The sequence below is a fragment of the Crocuta crocuta genome, unplaced genomic scaffold, assembly GCF_008692635.1.
Source record: "Crocuta crocuta isolate KB4526 unplaced genomic scaffold, BGI_CrCroc_1.0 scaffold258, whole genome shotgun sequence".
Lineage (NCBI taxonomy): Eukaryota > Metazoa > Chordata > Mammalia > Carnivora > Hyaenidae > Crocuta > Crocuta crocuta.
This window is the reverse complement of record NW_027532842.1, coordinates 2,493,258-2,514,050: the sequence shown is the minus strand read 5'-3', so window position 1 is coordinate 2,514,050 and position 20,793 is coordinate 2,493,258. Positions and strand designations below refer to the sequence as shown.

Here is a 20,793-nt window from a genome sequence, read left to right as displayed (position 1 = left end):
GTGGGGGGGGGAGGGGGGTTGTGCTTGTATCCAAGCAACTGTACGCCAGACCAGCCTTCTTCTGGATCAGCTCTGCACCCTCATCTGGTGTCCTTACAGTGCCACCGGCCCTTCCTGTCCTGCTTGCTCCGCTGTGTCACAGCCTTTGGCATTTTTAGGTCCTGCGTGGAGAATCTGGGAAGAGCGTGGGGTAGAAAGGTGACTTTCTGATCATTCTGAAGGAACTGCCGGTCCCTCGAGAAGGTGGCTGGAGAAGCGACGAAGAGGAGGTCCTATGTTCTCCAAGGCGACTTTAGACCATTGTCCCAAGGCTGGGGGCAAACCCTCTCAATCTCCAACCCAACGGAAATGGACGTTTCTTAGATGAGCTTTGCTGCCTGTATAGACCCCTGAGAAGCAAACCATATTCAAAACAGCCACCAGCCAGAACAATTCAACCCTAACTTGCTATCAGTCCTTCCGTATTGCATTTGTCTTTCCTGTCTGGTCCTGTATATCCTACTCACTTGGCTGGTCAACTCTCTTTTCACCTGTCTTTTCAAGGTAAGTATGTCTCAGACCACCTTTCTCTTCAACACTCTGCATAGATTAGTTCCCTCCTTAGAGTTCCGAGTGGCTTCTTTCCTCGGCTCCAGTTTGGAAGTTCTCCTGTCTTTATGCTTCTGGTACATCTTCTCTTCCTTCCTCCCGCTCTCTCTCTTCCATTCTGCGTATTCAATGAACAATGAATAATTGAGAATCTGTTGTTTGCACGGCATTGAAGTAGGAATATGGAAGCACAGAGGATGTATTCTTCAATTAACTGATGCATTCAAGATATCGTAATCCTGTGATGGAGACGTATTTTCTATGTGTGCCATTTATTAATTCACCTTGTTATGTTTTTAAACTCATTAACCCTGGTGCCCAACTGGCATGAATACAGTGCAGACGTTAAGACACCCATGCTTGTGGCTTGAAAGAGGTTGTGTTCATTTAAACACCTATGCAAACTCATTACTTTAGAGATTCGATTATTTGGATTTCAGTTTTCTCATTCCCTGCTGTATTGGCAGAGCGTACACAGCACTAGATATGAAGTATTGCCTTCCAGATGTTTGCTGAATAGGTAAGAGTGCTGGGCTGCTATGGAATAAATTTTGGACCTTTTAAAACTTAAAAGTAACTGGGTTTGGGTTCAAAATAATTTTAACTTGATATGGGGCATGGCTGCTTTTATAATATTTGAGATTTTATTATTTTTTAGTGTTTACCTGTTTTATTTATTTTTGAGAGAGAGACAGAGTATGAACAGGGGAGGGGCAGAGAGAGAGAATCTGAAGCAGGCTCCAGGCCCTAAGCTGTTAGCACAGAGCCCAATGCGGAGCTCGAACTTGTGAACCACGAGATAATGACCTGAGCCAAAGTCAGACACTCAACTGACTGAGCCACACAGGTCCTCCTTGAGATTTTATTTCTAAGTAATCTCTATATCCAACGTGGGGCTCAAACCCACAACCCTGAGATCAAGAGTCACATGTTCAACCCATCTAGCCAGTTGCCCTGTGGGCATGCCTGCTTTAGAAAAAAGATGTTTTAAATATTTTTAATATGATTTACATTTTTAACATTTAAGAAATAAACGATAGTCTTTGGCGAGCTTAAGCTTTAAGGGTTAGAAATGAGAGAATATCATTTTAAAAAATATGATGTTAACATCCATGGAGTCATTAAAACTGGTGCTTATTTGTTCCCGGGAGCGATACGCATGCGCAGTCAGCCCCACACGCTCGGGGTGCAGGGTGTGGGCTCCAGAGGCAAGAGTCTGGTCCCAGCCTCTGACCACCGTGCACTGGCTCTATGATCTGAACTCAGCTAGTTCTCTGTCTCTCCTCCGTGTCCTCATTCTATACTGCACGAAACAGCATCAAAATTTAGCAAGACTCCTAAGGTTGTTATGAGTAACAGCATTAGCGACGTGCTCAGAAGAGTAGCAGGCACCTGGTCAGCGCTTGTGAACTTCAACTAGACCTGCCAAATGCATCGCCCAACCGTACCTATGGCCGATGACAGCTGTGGAAAGTAAACGAGGCATCTGTCGATCTCACACAGTGCCTTGGTGCCCGGTGAATGCTCAAGATAGTCTTGCTTGATAACGAAGGCCTATTAGGAGTTTCTGTCTTCAGAGGTTTTAAAAAGAGGCGCACATAAAACTAGAGAATAACCATTCTGTGACGTGAACTGTAAATAAGCCAGACATCGACGGAAAGGAAGAGTCCCGATGTGCTGGGATGAGACGAAGGACGCCCAGTGGAGGCAGCCTCTGGGGTTCCCAGGCGCGGAAATAAAGACCCTCCATGAGTGGCGGGGAGTGAGTGGCAACTGGGTGCCCCCGACCCCACCCCCGAGGCCCTGGAGAGACAGCGGCTGGGCTGGCCTGGAGGCCACTTTATGGATAGGGGACGTGGGCTTTGCTGGGTGCCTTCTTCTCCTCGGGGTTGCCCTGGTGGAGGCTGCCTCGCAGCCCCTGTGCACACGCTTTCCTGGCCCTGCATCCTTAACACCCCTCTGTTCCTGCAGATGCCCTTTGGCCCAAGAAAGTACTACTCAGCTTTTGTCAGGCTTTCTTAAAACTGCATTTCTTCTCTAGAATGGCCGTGCCCCACTGAAGGGTTTCCTGAAAGGAAACGAGGAGGGAGGAGGAAAGCTCTCCCCTCATGGGCTTTCAACAGGCATTTTATGGCCACTGGTCCTGAGCACGAGCTCTCACGTGTGCCCTGCTTCCTCTCCCATATTTTCTTTGGACGAGAGTGCATTGTCATTTAACAAACGACAAGGAAGATGGGCCAGATCCTATCAATGACCCCAGGCCACTGAAACCCTCTCAGTACATAAATGTTTTTTTGAGTCGCCACATGTCGCAAGTCTTTAAAGGATGTGCAGTTTATTTTCTGGCTTTTAAATGTGAAATAGGGGTGCCTGGGAGCTCGGTTGAGCATCCGACTTCGGCTCAGGTCATCACTGCACAGTTCGTGGGTTCAAGCCCCCTGTCGGGCTTGAAATAATGTGAAATAATTAGCTTAACTGATTTCAAACCATTATCTATTAACCTTTAATTACATATTTTATATTTGTAAATGCTGTAGTTATATGTTGCATTACATATATTTAATTGTATATTTTCATTTCTTTTTTAATGTTTGTTTTTGAGAGAGAGACAGAGTGCAAGGAGGGGAAGAGGCAGAGAGAGAGGGAGATACAGAATCCGAAGCAGGCTCCAGGCTCCAAGCTGTCAGCACAGAACCTGACATGGGGCTCAAACCACGAACCGTGAGACCAGGACCTGAGCTGAAGTTGGATACTTAAGCGACTGAGCCACACAGATTCCCCCTTAATTATATACTTTATATTTGTAAATATATATATTTATAATTATATAGTTTGTTTATTATATATAATAATATTTAATTATATATTTTGTTATTAAATAAATTCTAAATAACATTATTTAGAATTTATTTAAAATTTATTCTCAGTATAGCTTTCCAAAGGTTTAGTATAACGTGAATTAGTTTTCAGTCTTCTCTGAGCCGTGATCTTCATGTTTTTTCCAGTTTCGCTTTGGAATAAACAGTGAGTCAAGACATTTCAGTTACCTGTAATCTTTACCTACAGGTTTGTATAAAAAAAACAGAAAGAAAAGAAAAGAAAGAACCACAGAAGAATTGGTATTTTTGAAGATGCCTGCATCCACAAACACAAGGGTCATAGTCATGATGTCTACCGCATTGGCTGCTGAATTTGCTGCCTCAAATTGGAAATCTCATCTATGAAACTTTATAAATGCGATATGCATGAAGAGCTGATTCCAGAAAATTAAGAGATTCCTTTCCAACAGGCTGTAGTAGTTTTAAGGAGTGAATAAAGAGAGAAAATGGAAGACTTAGTACATGTGATCTAAAAAAATGCCAATAGTAGCCTATTACAATGATATTTTTAAAGATTTTATATAAGAATTTATACAAGATTCCTTTTAGATACTCTTCTCTCTTGGCCCTCTGAAGATCAAAGAAAGCAAGGGGTAAGATATCTTTATTGGATTTGGAATTGTTTGACTTTTGAGCTGAGTTATTAATTAACTCTTCTGACACCTTCTAACAAATTCTGATAGCTCATTGGCCAATTCCTATATAACTGAGCTAGGTCAGAGGGTAGCATTTACTCAGCCACAACTATGGGCCAGCTTAGTTATATTAATTGATTTAAACCTTACCACATCCCTGTGTGGTCAGTATTCTCCCAATTTTATCAATAAGGAAACAGAGGCTCAGAGAGGAAGGAGAAGTGAGTTGCCGCAATTCTCTAACCCACGATGGCAATGCTAGGGTGCAATCCCTCCCTCACACGTCATCATCTTTTTCCATTTGTAGTAACTGCCTTTGTAAACTCTGTTGCCTTGCCTGCCCTCCAGTCCCAGAATGCTCATGAGCTTTCAAAACTGGTTCAGCTCTAATTCTTTTTTTTTTTTTAATTAATTAATTTATTTAGAGAGCGGAGGGGCAGAGAGAGGAGACAGAGAATCCCAAGCAGGCTCTACACTGTCAGGGCAGAGCATGATGCAGGGCTCGAACCCACAAACTATGAGATGATGACCTGAGCTGAAATCAAGAGTTGGATACTAGACTTAACCAACTGAGCCACCCAGGTGCCCCAGTTCAACCCTAATTCTTTAACCCACATCCAAAGTATGAAAACTGAACTTCAGCCAAATTTATGTATTTCAAAGACACATCCAACATCTTAGGTTGATATTTTCTACAACTGTTTTTGGTGATCAAGTTAGTTGGGGGAATACCTTAAGGCAGTTGGCCTGGTTTCTTTAGCATAGGACTTCTTGGGGTCTTTAATACACTAATGTGAACTCTGAATTTCTAAAGGGAGACTATTCCTGGCACTGTTTCCTGACATAAATGCGTGTACTTATTCACGTATACATTCATCCTTCTGTTTCGGTAGAATGCCACAAGGGACTAGTTTTCTATGTAACAATCTATCTTAATAGTGTGTCATTGGGATGCCTGGGTGGCTCAGTTGGCTAAGCGTCTGACTTCAGCTTGGGTCATGATCTCACGGTTTGGGAGTTCGAGCCCTGTGTTGGGCTCTGTGCTAATGGCTAGCTCAGAGCCTGGAGCCTGCTCCAGATTCTGTGTCTCCCTCTCTTTCTCTCTCTTCCCCTCCCCAACTTGTGCTCGGTCTCTCTGTGTCTCTTAAAAATATAAATGTTAAAAAAAAATTTTTAATAGTGTGTCATTTTGGGAAACTCACTTTACCTCATTGGGTCTAAATTTTCTATTCTACAAATGGGAATAAAGATACTCCAAAGGTCCCTTTAGCTTTAAATATTCTATGATATAGTCTCCCCAACCACCCCTAAGTCCAGACATTTGTGCTACCAGGTGAACCTTGCTAAGGACAGAATAAAATTTTTTGAAAAATATTCATTCATTCATTCACTCATGAAATGTTTATCGATTGCCAAGCACCATGCCAGGTTCTGAAGATAAAAAGAGACAGAAGATGCAAGTAAGACGTAGGTGCACTGTCAGCCCTCAGGACGAATGGGACATGATGATAAACATGTTGTGAGAGGGCCTACACATGAACTGATGATACAGCAGAATAAGAGAGCAGCAGAAATCGATACAGATAATCCACAGATGGGCTGACGATCACGGAACAACTCCGTAAGAGAGAAGAGAAGCATTCATAAATAATAGACTCCTGGAGGACCTGCCCCCTTTTTGCAGGAGTTGAGTAAGGCTTTCTGGAGGAAGCACACCTGACCTGGGTCTTAAAGGACAGGTAGGCATTAGATGAAAGGAAGGTACTCCAGGCAGCGGGGACATAAGAATGATAGAAGCAGAGGGAGTTGAAGCAGCATGAGTCCAGTGATCAACAAGAGCCTGGACATCGCTAGAATATAAGATTCAACAGGGGAAGGTGGGCATGGGGTTGGAGAAGTAGAGAGGGCCAGTTGTGGAGGCCCTCCTCTGTCAGATGCCTGACCTTGGTCTTAAACTAGGGAGCCAGTGAAGACTTGAAACAGGGAAGGGACGTGGTTAGAGGTGCCTCTTATCCAGCTATGTTGAAAATAGATGCAAAGAGAGAAAAAAGAGGTGGAGAGATCAGATAGGAGATGTTCTCTGGACCCAGGAAATGAGAATAGGAAAGCGGAGGGAAGGAAGGACTTGAGAAATAGGTCATCTTTCACAGGCATAGCCTGATCAGCCTGCTGACAGACTGGAGAAGGACGAAGGGGTGGTCATCAGCTGCTGGTGTGGATGATGAAGCGAATGACCTAGCGTGCTTATGGAGAAAAATGATGGGACGGGGTGAGTTGGGGACTGGCTTAGAGGAAGGCCTTTCTAAGATACGTTAAAACTGGAGATGTTCTACCACAACCCCTTTCTGAACATCAAACGCCAATGGAGATTATGTTCTGAGCAGAGGACTCACATTTAAGGACCATTCCACACTGCTAGTCATTTGATCTAGTTTGCTGGGATATTGTAAATAAATGGCAATTTGATTTTTCATTGAAATGGAATTATTAGTTGAAGATTATAAACAAGTTCATCTTGTTTAACCACAAAATTATGAGGCAGGCAACAGACACTGTTGATACTTACCAATTTAAGTCTGTTTTTAAATATATTTTTTATTGAAAGAAACTTAAGAAGTGACCATTCATTTAGATTTTATAACCAGTTTTCAATTGTTTAAAATAGACTTCTTGCTACCAAATCTTTAAAATTGATATAGGTGAACTAAAAAGCTTATGGGGCGCCTGAGTGGCTCAGTCAGTTGAGCGTCGACTTCGGCTCAGGTCATGATCTCACGGTTCATGAGTTCCAGCCCCGCATCGGGCTCTGTGCTGACAGCTCAGAGCCTGGAGCCTGCTTCGGATTCTGTGTCTCCCTCTCTCTCTGACCCTCCCCAGCTCACACACTGTCTCTATCTCTCAAAAATAAATAAAAATTTAAATAAAAAGCTTATAAAACTACTCTGAACTTCACATACACCAGGTGTTCAAAGCTCTGTCATACCTCAAGCCAAGGAACGAACTCCCCACTTTGTCTGTTGTTAAGTTGAACTGACCTGTTTTCTAAGGGGCTCTTACCACTTCTTTATGAATGCACCATTTAAAGCAGATTCCATATGGATCTTTCTACAGGGTTAGGAATAGGGTGTGCAAAAAAGAACTGGTTCTAATAGTCCTCATTAGAAGTTAATATAAGCGATGGGGCACCTGGGTGGCTCAGTCGGTTGAGGGTCCCACTTCGGCTCAGGTCGTGATCTCACAGTTCATGGGTTCGAGCCCCGTGTCACACTCTGTGCCGACAGCTCAGAGCCTGGAGCCTGCTTGGGATTCTGTGTCTCCCTCTCGCTGGCCCTCCCCCACTCACACCCTCTCTCTCTCAAAAATAAAATTAACGTTAAAAAAAATTAACATAAGTGTGACCCAGAGCTCTATCGCCAAATGGTTCTAGATGTACAGAAAGGAAAAGAGAGGAGCTAAGGGAAGAAGAGAACAATGAGAAAGAGGGAATTCAAGGAAGATAGTCTCTTACCGGGTTCTTGCTGTATTCTGTGGTTGTTTTTAAACCAGGTTATCTGAGGTTCAGGGATACCAGTAGCATGACAGTCTAACGTGGTAGAGCTGCTGATGGCCACGGTGTGATCACTGAGGTTTCTCAGGAGATGCGGTGATTCTTGATCTAGTGAACAAAGAAAGGGAACTGTTATTACTCGTTAGTTGTATTCTTTTGTGATAAATGCACATCAATACTTCACATATAGAGGGAAACAGCAAAACTCAACCGTAAGGTTTCATTCATATTTTGTTCCTCTTCTGTGGTTAACCTGCTGTGTCGTCTTTATTGAATTGCTAACCATCAATGGACATTTGTCAGAACGCAGAGTAAAATGAAGAATGGAACCCTGTATTTTTAGATCTCAGTATCAAGGGGTTTTGCCGGGCCAACTAGTCTTCTTCTTTTTGGGAGAGCAGCTTTACAAAAACCTGAGAATTGTGCAGACTGTTTGAGGAACTCAAAAAGGAAAAACATGGTTTTGTATATAGGCTCGTAATGAATTTTTACAGAAATCATAGTATTATCGTGGTGAGCTACTGAAATTTTGTAGGTACTTTTACAGATGTGTTTGTGAGGGCACACCCATGTTGCTCAGCTATCTGTGACTTAAGTTGTAAGGCAGCAGACCAAACAGGAGAATTTCATGAACTTTGAAAGCTTTATTGATGATTTCCTTCCTCCATCCCTTCCCCAGCGCAAGCAACCAAAGGATTAATTCAAGAGGCAGAGGCAAAGGTTTGTGGGTTTTGCACTATATAATAGTACAAGTATTGTATTTTATATTATTTTCTCTTAAAACATACAAATATGATACAATACAATTTATTTTAATAAAATGCCAACCAATATAGTACAACAACATGAATTTAATACATTAGGATGCAATACATTACAACATTAAAATCCTACATTGGAACAGCAGTACCCCGAGGCCCCAATGAGTACAGTGTCTCTATTTAACGAAGTAGTCAGTCAGTCCTGCTGATATGTATACATTCTAGTTAGGCGAGTGCTGCAGGGGTAGCTCAGGCTCCCAAGGTGAAAGAGTGAGGGCAACTCCTAACCCTCCCAAACCCTCCTCCTCTCCTCCCAACCTGGTTACAGATCCTGGAACAGAAACCAAAAGAGTCTGGGCGTCACTTACACATTCTGCGCCACTGGCTTCAATTAGTGTGAGCTTTCTCTGACCACTGTGCACTTCCTCATCTGAATGTACTAACACTGTGAAAGCAGCGTGGGAGGGAATACAGTGCTCTAAGAGGTGAGCCACTGCCGCGGCTTCGATTCCACGTCCCTGCAGGGTTCTGCCGAGTCCCCAAACCTTTCTCTTTTTTATTCCTGTGGGGAAACTCTCAGGATTAGCATTCGTTGAAGCCACTGGGAAATCTCAGGCTAGAAAGCAGATTAGCATGGAAGGTGATCAGCATGTGGACACAGTATTAACGTGGCAGGGTTACTATGTCTTAGGAGGAACGGTGTCCTCATTAAATTTTGATTTCCATAGCTTATCGCTGGTCTCTCCTCACTTTTTACACCACGAAATCTGAAGGCGAAAGAGAGGGTTGAGCGGAGAGCCCTGACATAGAAACACTTCCAGCGTAGAGTGGAATGAATGACCGCGTGGGCCCTCTCCCCTTCTGTCAGTGTATCTTTCCTGCTGTATCCTGCACCCCACCCCCACCCCTAGGCAGAACCATTTCCACATTTCTGTGTCGGCATTCTGTGCCATCTGTCACGTGGCTTTTCCCCCAAGAAAATGCAGCCAGGGATCAACATCTTCCACTCTGATAACGCGTACATGCTTGATGGTTACAGTTTTGACATTTTTTTTTTTTTTAACACAGTAAAGACTCTAAACAGATCAGTGGAACATGACCAGATAACGAAGAACAGTGTCATATTACTATTTAGCGTCGAGTACAGTGGCGAGTCAAATGTGACAGATCTCATTTGGAACTCAGACACAGTTCACGGAGTTACACCTTTAAAAGCTCCCCCGACCATATTTACTATTTCCCATGCACTAAGTAGGATAAAATAATCTATCATTGCCCACAGGCGTTATTATAAAAAGGGAAGTCTGAACACAGGGCCTCCGAACCCCCAAATTATTATCAGAGCTACAAGCTAGACACCAATATAGACAGGACTTGGCTTCCCTGACAGGTGTACTGGGAAACGGTGACATGAGAATTCCCAAAAGCCCTATCTGCACTAGACAAACTTCAGACAAGAGAGAGGCAGCCAAAAGGCTGCAGAATGAACATAGGATTCCTCATTAAATACAAAGTTCATATCAACATATTTTTCTTTGTACCCATTTCTGAAAAAAAATGCCCTCGAAAAGTCTCATTTTTGACTGGTTTCTTAAACGAGCAATCAGCCAGGGAAATCATTGTATCCATTTGCCCTTCATACTTAGTATATAGAATAGAGTCTGTTCTGACATGGTAAGTTAGAAGGGTACACGGCACCCTTATTCTAAACCCCCAGTGATTGGATGGAAATGGGTAGCTGGTTTCCACAACCTAATAAAGTGGGTCTGACCCCTTCACACTGAGAAAATTGGAATTAACAGAATATTTCTGCTGGTTGTCAAGAGCCAGACCCCACCCAGCTCTTCCGTTAGCTTTCGGTGCTACGGTCCCAGAGACCTGCCAGGTTTCATAAAGGCACCGTTTTCTCTTCTCCACTTGGACCGGGGACTGAGGAACCAGCCTCACGTCCTCTGCTCCCACTCAATCATTCTCCAGATTAGGCTCTTTCTTTTCTTTCTCTTTTCCCCGTGATCCTCCCTTCCTCCACACCCAAAAGAGTGACTAATACGAAAGCACAACCCACCCAATTGGTCTTTCTTTTCGAAACTCTCTGGAAGGACGAATTCCACAGTGAACAATGAATTACTCTACGGAATTCTTAAGATCATCTCCCGCAAACACCCTGCCCCGCCCCTCCCCTCCCTGCAAAAAACTGCAACTGCGATTTCAAGGGGAAGGAAGTGATCGATTCCTCAGGTCTGCTTTACCGTCTTTTTTCACAAGCGATTCCTTAGCCATTTTATTTGCTTTTTCAGCTTTAGTCCAAACCGAGTCCCCGCGATCTGTGGCATTGAGGCACTGTTTCCTGAAGGAACACGCTGACTTATAATGAACAAAGACGCCAGGCGAAAAGAGCCATAGGTAAAATTTCAAGATACAATTGATTATTCTTTCCTCTGGGCTGACCACTTCCAGGTTCCTAATTGTTTTCGGAGCATTTGGGGCTCCTTGAAACTGGCATTCTGGGGAAATGCTATTGTTTACTCATTCGCATTTGACAAAAGCAATTCCCACGTGAAAGACAAGTTTAGCCGTGGGACAGAGTCTGTTACCTAAAGGAGGAAACAGTCTGGTGAGTTCCCAAGCCTGAGAAGTTGTCATCATGTCACCTTCAACTGAGCTGCCTGGCCACTGGGTTCTCAGCCCCGGCTGTTTCGGTCCCTGGAGGTTGTTTTCCAATAGTCCGTGCAAGTCACATATAATGATCAATCATAAGTGAAAAAAACAACAGAACAATGCATATTAAGTTGGTGAAAAAGTCACTTTCCCCTCAAATGCAAGCTTCCAAAAAGAGATTGTAATCTCTCCTGATTTTAACACGGTGTGTATTTTTAAACGGCTCGGGATTCTGCTCCTGTGGTTTTGCCGTTTCTTACTCCCCATAAAAATCCTATTACCATCTGCATATGGGGAAAGTCGACTCTTTTTGATGGGCACCTTTAGAAGAATGCATTCAACTTTCGGTCCCAATAGCCTCGATTTCTTGATAAACAGATCGTAGTTTGTCTCTGAATGCCATCAGTTAAATAGAAGGGAGTTCTTGAAAAGAATAACCAGGGGACAAATACATGTAAATGAAGGCAGGATCCACTTTTTTTTTTTTTCCAGAGGCGGTTGGTAGCTACGTAGTCCACACCGAGGCCCTGTGCTGATTGGTGTCCTGGTTACCTGGATTACGAGTGGGCTGGACGTGGATGGGCATTCTTAATTCATACTGCGATAAAGCTTTAATACCTCTGAATGACACCACCATCTTGCGCTCCTGGGGCCCATTTTAGAACGCCGGTTTAAGATTAATGTGCTTAATGTAAAAAAAAAAAAAAAAAGCGTTTTCAAATAAATAAGCATTATAACTTGCTATGCAGGTGCTATTTACAAATCAAGAGCAGAGGAAATAGTACAAAATAAAACCAGAGCAGAGGTCCGGTAAGAGTCTCAAAGTCAACTGCACTCGTTCTGAGCTGGAACATTAACTCATTCACGTCCATCTTTGGCAGACGCCAGCACACACGTTTAAATTATTCAGTCTGCGGTAGCTTCGACACTTAAAAATACAGAGAGGCTGGCATCAGAGTGGGAGGAAAGGATCAGTCCCAGGTTCTTGTTTATCAGGCAGGAGAAGACAGCAAAGAGCAACAACAACAAAAAAACCCAGAATGCACGGCAGGGATCCTCCAAATCCAAACGCGCACCAAGTCGGCCCCAGCGAGCAGAGCCCCTCAGCCTGAGTGGGGAGCCCAGAGCTAGGACCTTGGGGGCTCAATATCACTCCTATCATCTCCAAACTCATTTTGGGAGGAGCATCTCCTCTGAGTCGGAACATTAGCAACAGTGACAACAAATCAAGATGATAGGAGACAACTGTTACTTTTTTAATGAGTCCTTTAATGTTTTACATTATTTTGTGTGGTACAATCATTCCTTGTGCTTTTAAATTTGGAGATCCGAGAGAAAACAGCCTTTTTGCTGCAGTGCTCACCTCTAATTGTAACTTCTTTCTTCTGAAGGATTTCTTCCCCTGTGTGTATGTTCCTGGCTCTGCAGGCGTAGGTGCCTGAATCCTCCAGGGAGACATTCTTGATGGTGAGATGGAGAGTGATAGAGTACTCTTTGGTGACGGCCGTTTTTTGCTTGCTGATGCTGTGGTGCATGGTTCGGTTTTTAACTGTCCGCAGCAAAATCCAAGTAATGTCTCTGTATAGGAACTTGTTAACTGTGCATGACAGTTTCAGGTCCTCTCCTTCCGTGGGCATTTTTTCCAAGTTAATGTGAAATCCGTTGGGCACGTCTATAAAATAAGGATAAAGAATATCAGTTCACAGGAAAAACAAAACAAAAGCCCAAAACAAGGTGTCTCATCCAGAGGCAGTCAGAGATCTTACGAACTGTTCCTTACACGAATTCTCTCGGCATCAGCATTAAAAGGATGAGTATGTATCTCTTCCTATCGGGGAACCGATCCAACACAGGTAGGAAGGACGTAAGTTTGCCTTCCATCAGAAGCGAGGCAGAAAACGCAAAGCAGGCTGATTGGGGTGGTATCTTTTCCTTGTTGGGGCTACTTGCTCCAAGCTGCCTCTCAAAGTGGAATCTGTTTTACAACTTGGAATGAGAATCGTGTTTCCCATTTCTTTAATTTGCGCAGAACTCCTACTGGTGAGTGGGTGTAACTGGGAAGTCATAAAAGAGCGATTTGTACTAAAAACCAAGGTAGGGGGCATCTGGGTGGCTCAGTCAGTTAAGTGTCCGTCTGGAGCTCAGGTCACGGTCGCGTAGTTCACGAGTTCAAGTCCCGCTATTTGCGCAGAGCCTGCTTCTAATCTTCTGTCTCCCTTTCTCTGCCCCTCCCCTGCACGCGGTCTTTCTCAAAAAATATATATTTAAAATCATTCCTCTCTCTCATGGTTTCTCTCTGTGCCTCTGTTTCTTTAAAAACAAACAAACACCAGAGAAACCAAGGGTCATTTCATGGATAAACTTATCCAAAGTAAGTGAGGAAGTCCCAGGAAGAGTCCAGCCATGCCGATCAGCACCACTTTAACCCTAGGCTTTTCCAGTGAAAAACCAACTGGTTTCCCCAGTTTTATACAACTGGATGGATGGAATCCATCCTGGTACTGTGCCATCACCTTGCCTGCCCTTGGCTGGCACGGTGGGCAGAGAAGAGCCGTGGCACATGCCACGTCCCCTTTCGGGGGCTGGTCCTACTTAGCCATAAAAGAACAAACTGCGGTCAACTACTCTGGAAGAGCTCTTGATGCTACAATGGGGGAGGAGGAGAGTAATCTTAAAAAATCAAGTTAACGCTCAGAAACATAGGACACATTTTCTGCGAGTGACTGTGGCACGAAAAGCCATTTTTCTCCTGTCAATTCCCAGCGAACCTTCTCACCTTCACCTCCAGCAGCACCTCATCAGCCCCCCTCCTCTGCCTTCTTAACCTGGACCTTCACTTAGCTTATGCGCCCACAGCTCCCTAGTCTTTGGGCGCATTTCCCCAGAGGATTAAAAAAAAAAAAAAAAAATCATCGGTTACTGGCCCCGAACTGACCTGCTCTCAAAACCCTGCCATTGCTTGTTACTTACTGGCGTATCTGTATTTGAGCAAAGAATTTGGGCCAACATTTTACAAAGTACTTTGAAGATGAAAAGCATTATGTTCTGCTGTTATTATTATTATCCGTCGCACACAAAGCTATAAAGAAACCTTTAAACCTTAGGGGGACAATAGTCCAAAATTAGATATCATATCAACTCTTTCCTAAATCTGACTTTGCTTGTTTTTCTGATTTTTCTGGGCTTTGACTGTATTCTAAAGTGTCACGTCTGAAGGAATGCCAAAGTATTCATTTGAAACCTGGGGGCAGGGGGTAACAGCAGCTTATGAAGCTGTCAGTGGCTAGAGAGGAGACCAGCAGAGGTTTTCCTGCTTTTAAAATGAAAAGCTAAGAATAAGCCAGAAGACGCAGGAGCAGCCGACAGTCATTTTCAACACAACAATAAGGTGTCAGAAATAGCCTCTCTACTTCAGCATCTTTTTCTGCTTGGGACGTTTTCCAAGCCCGAGGAGTAAAACATCAGTTGTCAACTTTTACACACATACCAGCAGCGTTTTGCACACTGGCTGTAGTCAAGTCATTTCTTCAAAGACCCCGCGCTTTCCATTTATGAGGTCCCGTCCTGGTGGTTAGAACCCAAGCGAGCCCAAGTAACACCATTGAGATCATGTAGAGTTTCTATTTACTTTAGTGATTTGAAACTTCCTGTGGAAATAGCTCACAGGTTTCCTGATGGAAGATTTTGTTTATCTTTGCCAAGCACCACCAGGAATCTCAAAATAAAATGCATTTAGTGACACTGGGAAATCAGGGAGATAAGGCAGCGCCGTTCCTGTTTCGCCCTCAGTAATTGCTAACACACCCATAGTCACACCGAGTGCCAGCAAACGGCAAAAACACACACAGAGGAAAAGAAAAGAACCCACTGGGGTTTGAGGTCTGCTTCTCATATGGCGGACACGGTTGGTGAAGTCACTTCGGTTCATGTTACCAGACCGCCTCTTAGAAATGACTGTCTACTTCTAAGGCTACCTCCTCTGGCGTTTTCCTTCGATCCACAGAAGATGATAAATAAAATGTCCTAACACCAGTTAATGGATCCAGAGGGATTTTTCCTTTTAATTCATGTGATTTTTTTTTTTTTTTAGAGTGAGTACAAAAACAGACCCATGAAAGAATTGCCTTCTAACAAAGTGAAAGCAAGAGACCTTCCCACACTTGAGTATCTGCTGCAGATTTTAGTACAATCCTCACTGGCACCAACTAACACATATCACATCCATGGGACCCCATGAGACGTCATGGAGAAGCATCAATCCTTGCTCAGAAGAGATAACTGACTTAGGGTTAGGTGCAAGAGTAATCTATTTACACGGGTGCATATTAGGGGGTGGATGTTTTGACTTGGTTGGATCAAACATGTGAATTACGTTCATGAAACAGACAAGCATAGAAATTACCAAGTTGAGAGGTATAGTTTATCAGGTCCTAATAAAGAAGGCTTTCCTTCTAGTGAAGAACAGAAATAACATTCCCCAAGAAGTGAGTGGTTAACTGGAAAGTTTTGTTTGTTTCAAGTAGATACGAAGTGCAAGTGAATGGCGAAGTGGAGAGTAGGAGGGGTGGAGAATTCTAAAGGCCACGGCCAACTTGTTTTCATTAGTTTGGAAGGCAACTGGGCTAAGGTGTTATTATATTTTAAGGAACGGGCAACATGACTGAAATGAAGGTCAGTAAGGATCCAAGCCTGGATCTTCTGATTTAGAACAGTTGCATTTTAGATCTTTTAAAGCAGTGCCTGCACCAGGTCAAGTATAAACACCAAGCAAATATACATTCATTTTTCAGAAAGTTGACGTGTAATGGGCAACATTCCTGAGTATTTAGCTCGATCTCTAGTGAGAATCAATCTTACGACAAAGATTAAGGGTTGTAATTTAAAAAAAACAATAAATATAAGCAAATTATAATGACCAAAACCAGAACTTTTCAGGACTAGTAGAAAATAATTCAGAGCAATTATATTCAGTTTCAGTGTAAGATTAAAGCTCTTGAATTTCTAGAAGAAAACACTGTAAGCCTCAAGTATATATATCTGGCTTGAATTCTCATAGCTCCTTTCTGTGGACCAGCCTTGGGATCTAGAAAGGATTTCAGCCAGCCCATGCTTATACACTGTATAATGTGGTCGGAGGTAGGAGGGACTCTCTCTCTGCATTCAGCAGACATGTTGACCACAGACAGACAAGTGACAGTGCAAAGCTCAGTGGGATGGGCTAGATATTGGCATTTCAGTTGAGGCTGGTCATCAATTAATCATTTTGGGGGACTCTGAACAATAAGGAAATGAGCACAACATTCCCCTCCACTTTTGGTACCTCCTCTTCCGGTGCTGCCTTCAGATCCAGGCAAGAGGGGTCCCTGTCCTGGGCCTTTACTCAGCTCTGTGCTAGCTGTCCCCAGTACAAAGAGTCTGTGGGGTCCGGCAAGCATGCCACCCCAAGCCTGTGCCACCTCCACTTCCATGTCTTTTGGGGGTGTGTCTCCTTGGGATCCCAGAATTCCCTGTAAAGATGACCCCAAGTCTACTTCCAGACTGTCAAAGTCCCCCTGAGGTCAGACTGCTCAGAAGTGTGCATACTTCTAGGTTCCAGGGAAGACTGTGAGGGGTGTGGACAGTCCTTAGATGATGATACATGTGGGTACAGCAGGACAGAGCCAGGAGTAGAAAGAGAAGACGGGGGTCAATTCCTTCTGTACTCCCAGGCATTGTTACATTGTAGGTGGACCTGTGAGTAGTCCCTGAATGCTGTATCTGCATCTCACCTTTCAGGCCATCATGGAGGACTCTTTGTCCATGCGGAGCTTGCTTGCTTGACTTAGAACGTGATAATGGTTAGATGTGTAGTTTGTGGACCTCCATTGGTACTCCTGACTTGGCTCCAAAAATGTCAGGGCAAGGCTGCCCTCTTCTACCCGTTCAGATTCTAGGCTCTCCTCCCCCAGGACCCCCTCAGCCCTTCCTTCTCAGATGCTCAGAGTGCCACTGGACCACACGGTCCCCACTGGCCACCTGTGGCTACCGAGCACTTCAAATGGGGCGAGCATGAGTGAAGAACTGAATTTTATTCCGTTTCATTTCAATTCATTTAAATTTTAAAGACTGAAGCACAATAATGTTTTAAAGATACTGATTGCATGTCACAACGATGGTATTGTGGATACGCTGGCTTACATAAAATTAATTTTACTTTTTGTGTTTTCAAAATGCGGTTTGACTAGAAGATTTTAAATTACGTGTGTGGCTTATATTTCTACTGGACAGCACTGGCTTCGCGTTGGTAAATGCATCTGCCACCTTGCTGCTATACATGCCTCTTGCTCTCAGGATACGACATTTCTTCTTTTTCTGTGGGTTAAAACGGTCTTCCTATGATGACAGGGCTTCACTGATATCTGTTGAAGTGCTCAGCACAGAGTTGAACGGTTCTATTTAATAGTTAGTGCTCGTTAAACTTGTATCAACTTCTTGAATGTTCAGCACAGGAATTGCTCAGTCTTTTATACTTTAAGTCATACGTACAGTGACTATGGATTTGCATAGGACTTTGTTCCCAATCAAATATAAAGGACAGTACAAACCTTTGTTTCTAATGAGTCCAAATCATCCGACACTGATAAGAGAACCAATGTGTGTGAAATGGCTACCTGAATCCTTCTTGATAAAGAATTTTTCCAACTTGGAGTGGGTGCAAAGATGATTTCCCTTCCATAAACTCAGCTGTAAGAGGACAGGGGCTGACCTGGTCTAAGAGTGGCTCTGCTGTGTTCCTCTTCACCTCTCTGAACCCCATTTCTTCACCTGGAAAGTGTGGGGGCTGTAAGGCTGAAGAGCCTCTAAAGTCTCTTCCAGTTCTCACATTCTGTGAGAATCTACCTCAGGAGATCTCCCACGGCACAGCTTCTCTGAGGATTGGCTAACTTGCCGGAAGCCTCCCTGTGATCTGACATCCCATATGTCTCATGCAATCAGACCTACCCATTTCTTTCTAGAGAACTCTAGGCAGCTGCTGCAGCCTGCCCCATGCAGCGCGAAGTTTCCAGAAAGCTGGCAAACTGCCCGGGTTTCCTCAGAAAATTGGGGGAGTGTGGAGCCAGGCAATTGTTTTTATACTTTGAGCTACTTACTTCCTTCCTGTACCCATGAAGGGACATAGGGAGTGCCATTTGTGTCCCTTGGACCTTTTAAGATTTGCAGAGGCCATCATATTGAAGGCTAAAAATTTGTAAATGCTACCAAAAACCCTAGCACATTAATTACTGTCAACAAACTCAGTTCAGATTTCTACAGGAGAGCCTCAGTCCTCAAAAGCAGAAATTACTGAAGTTGGGAGACAATTCGCTTTTTGATTAAAAGATTAAAAAAAGATGTCATCAAAGGTTTGGTTTCCTCGATTATTACTAAACAACTGCTATGTACCAGACTCTGCCAGGTATGGGAAAGAGTTCAAAAATGAGTATGACAAGATCCTAAATTCACGACCCAATCTGGGAGGGAGATGTGCACACCCAGCTCTAAAACGGAACTCGGAGGAATGAGCTGTTAGGAGATCCAAAGATGTCAAATCCTATTCCTGAGAGCAAGGATGAAGATACTCAAAGTTTAACAATATTATGGACTTTTTAAAAACAAAAATCCCTCAAGCTACAAGTGCACTAAGAACCGCTTCGAAAGGACACCGAGGTCACCAGGCTATCTTTGTGAGTAGAGGATATGGGGCTTACCTGTGATATAAAAGCTTATGCTTCTTTCCACAGTCCCTACTTTATTAGAAGCCACACAACTGTAGATTCCAGAAATCCTAGAGTCCGCCACAACCAAGGTGCTAGCCGTCTGTAAAAGAAAGGAAAACTTTAGCGAGAGCAAAGAACTATTTGAACATCCCTAAGACTCTTCTAAGGGTTGAAATGATTCAGCTCTTCCATTCATTCAGCGAGGGTACTGTTGCACGCACGGAGGTTTACCAGAAGGCTCTTGCTCTCCCAAGTCCCAGCAAGAATGGAAAAATAACAGGAAAGCAGGTCCTCAGGAGACCGGGGGCTATGACATCCGACTCGTATGAGGGCTTCAGGCTTATTTATCTCGTGCTGCTGGCGTAACAATTACAGACCTAAGGCCGAGATGCGAGACTGCACGTCCTACTCTGTGAGGTGGTCAGTTTCACGTCAATGAGAGGAACAGGTGAGGCTGATGCCTTCCCTTTTGTTTGGATGACCTGAGATTATGGATGCCAATCGGTAACAGGGGGTTTCTTGGCTGTTTGCTTCTGCAATGGGCATGTTCAGTGAACAAGGATGGTGGGAAAAGGCCGGCTAAACCATTCCTTGTGGGTACTCGAAGAATGTAGCCTCCCAGCCCTGAAGGTGCTGAGGGAGAGGCTGGAGAGCTCACGGAAGTTGTCCTGAGTGTTTGCAAATTACTTAACTTCTCAGCCTGCCAATTCCCAATCTAGAAAATGAAGACAAGCGTTGTGAATACAACAACACTGCTTCGCTAGATTTCAGTGCTGCTATTTGACAAATGAACCCTGAAAGACATGCGGGAGCTTGAAGACACGATCTAAGCTTTACTGTCTCAAAGAGGAAATGCAACACAAATTTACACAGCTTACAGACTCACTTTGCAGTCTTAAAGATAGAGATTTAAAAAAAAAAATAGAGGTAAAAATTAGTAATATGGAACAGATGGTTGGTTTCAAAATTTAACCCAGCCCTGCAAAAAAGGCATGCATACTATATATACAAAAAAAAAAATGAAAAAGCTAGTTTTTCATATTTACAATGACAAAAGAAACTTTATCCAGATATTTCTAAATTGTTGCAGCTCGTCTCCTAGAACACAAATAACCAGTCCTAGGCTTTGAAACTACAGAGGCTCTTTGCTGATGCCTCCAGATGAATGGGATGTCCTAGCTGACGTATAAGACCAAGTGACTTACAGGCTAAAGTAACATAGAGACTGAAATGTGACCCTAGGCGTTCTAAGATGATGAGCACAGATTCCTCAAAGGGTCCTAACATTTATCTGAGTTGCTAAGTAATGGGCTAAGCACTTTACTTATGTTCTCATATCCCAGCCAATAAGTTAACATATTTCTGTCTTTAATCTATGGATCAAGAAGACAAAAATATACTCCTAGGTTGTTGTTTTTTTTTAGCCAGCAAGCTTAGTGTTCCAAATTTTCTGTCATTTTCACTGTGGAATAGTGTACATGTTGTTTCCTCTTCTGTTTGTTGGGCCTATTTATTTACATCTACTCCTATATCCCGTGTGTTGTTGAAATTACTGGAAATGAAACCCGTCTGCAATATGTGGCGATTTTCATTCAACTTTGCAGACATTTATTGAGTGTTTATCAAGGCACTGAGCTGCTGTTGTAGGGGAAACAGAGATGAATGTGACACAATCCCTATTCTTAATCTTGACTAGTCCTTGAAGGACTACTTTAAGGTGATAGAGAAGAATTTCCCTACTTGATGGTCAAATATATATTATTCTCTCTTCTGCAGAGAAAACACTCGTGGGCAGGCAAATAACCGGTAGAGAAGACCATGAAGGAGCCCAGGTGTCTTTTTCTCTATGTTAATTATTAATCGATATAAGAGGTGGCAAATAAAAGGAAATGGCTCTCCAGAATGTTTCTTTTTAATTATTGCACCCACCACTTAAAAGCCATGGAAGAAAATGGAAGTGGTTAGAAGAGAGGCCTGTGGGCAGCAATG

General features: G+C 43.4%; 1 protein-coding gene across 1 annotated transcript in view; it reads right to left on the bottom strand.

Annotated features, from left to right (window-relative positions):
* FLT1 (fms related receptor tyrosine kinase 1) overlaps positions 1-20,793 on the bottom strand; it is a gene marked incomplete at its 5' end in the record, with an annotated part of 150,185 nt that overhangs the window by 64,723 nt on the left and 64,669 nt on the right. The window contains 3 exons of the mRNA XM_077745413.1: positions 7,611-7,757; positions 12,432-12,740; positions 18,796-18,904. Of these exons, the coding sequence (XP_077601539.1) occupies positions 7,611-7,757; positions 12,432-12,740; positions 18,796-18,904 (565 nt within the window). The remainder of the gene's footprint in view (positions 1-7,610; positions 7,758-12,431; positions 12,741-18,795; positions 18,905-20,793) is intronic.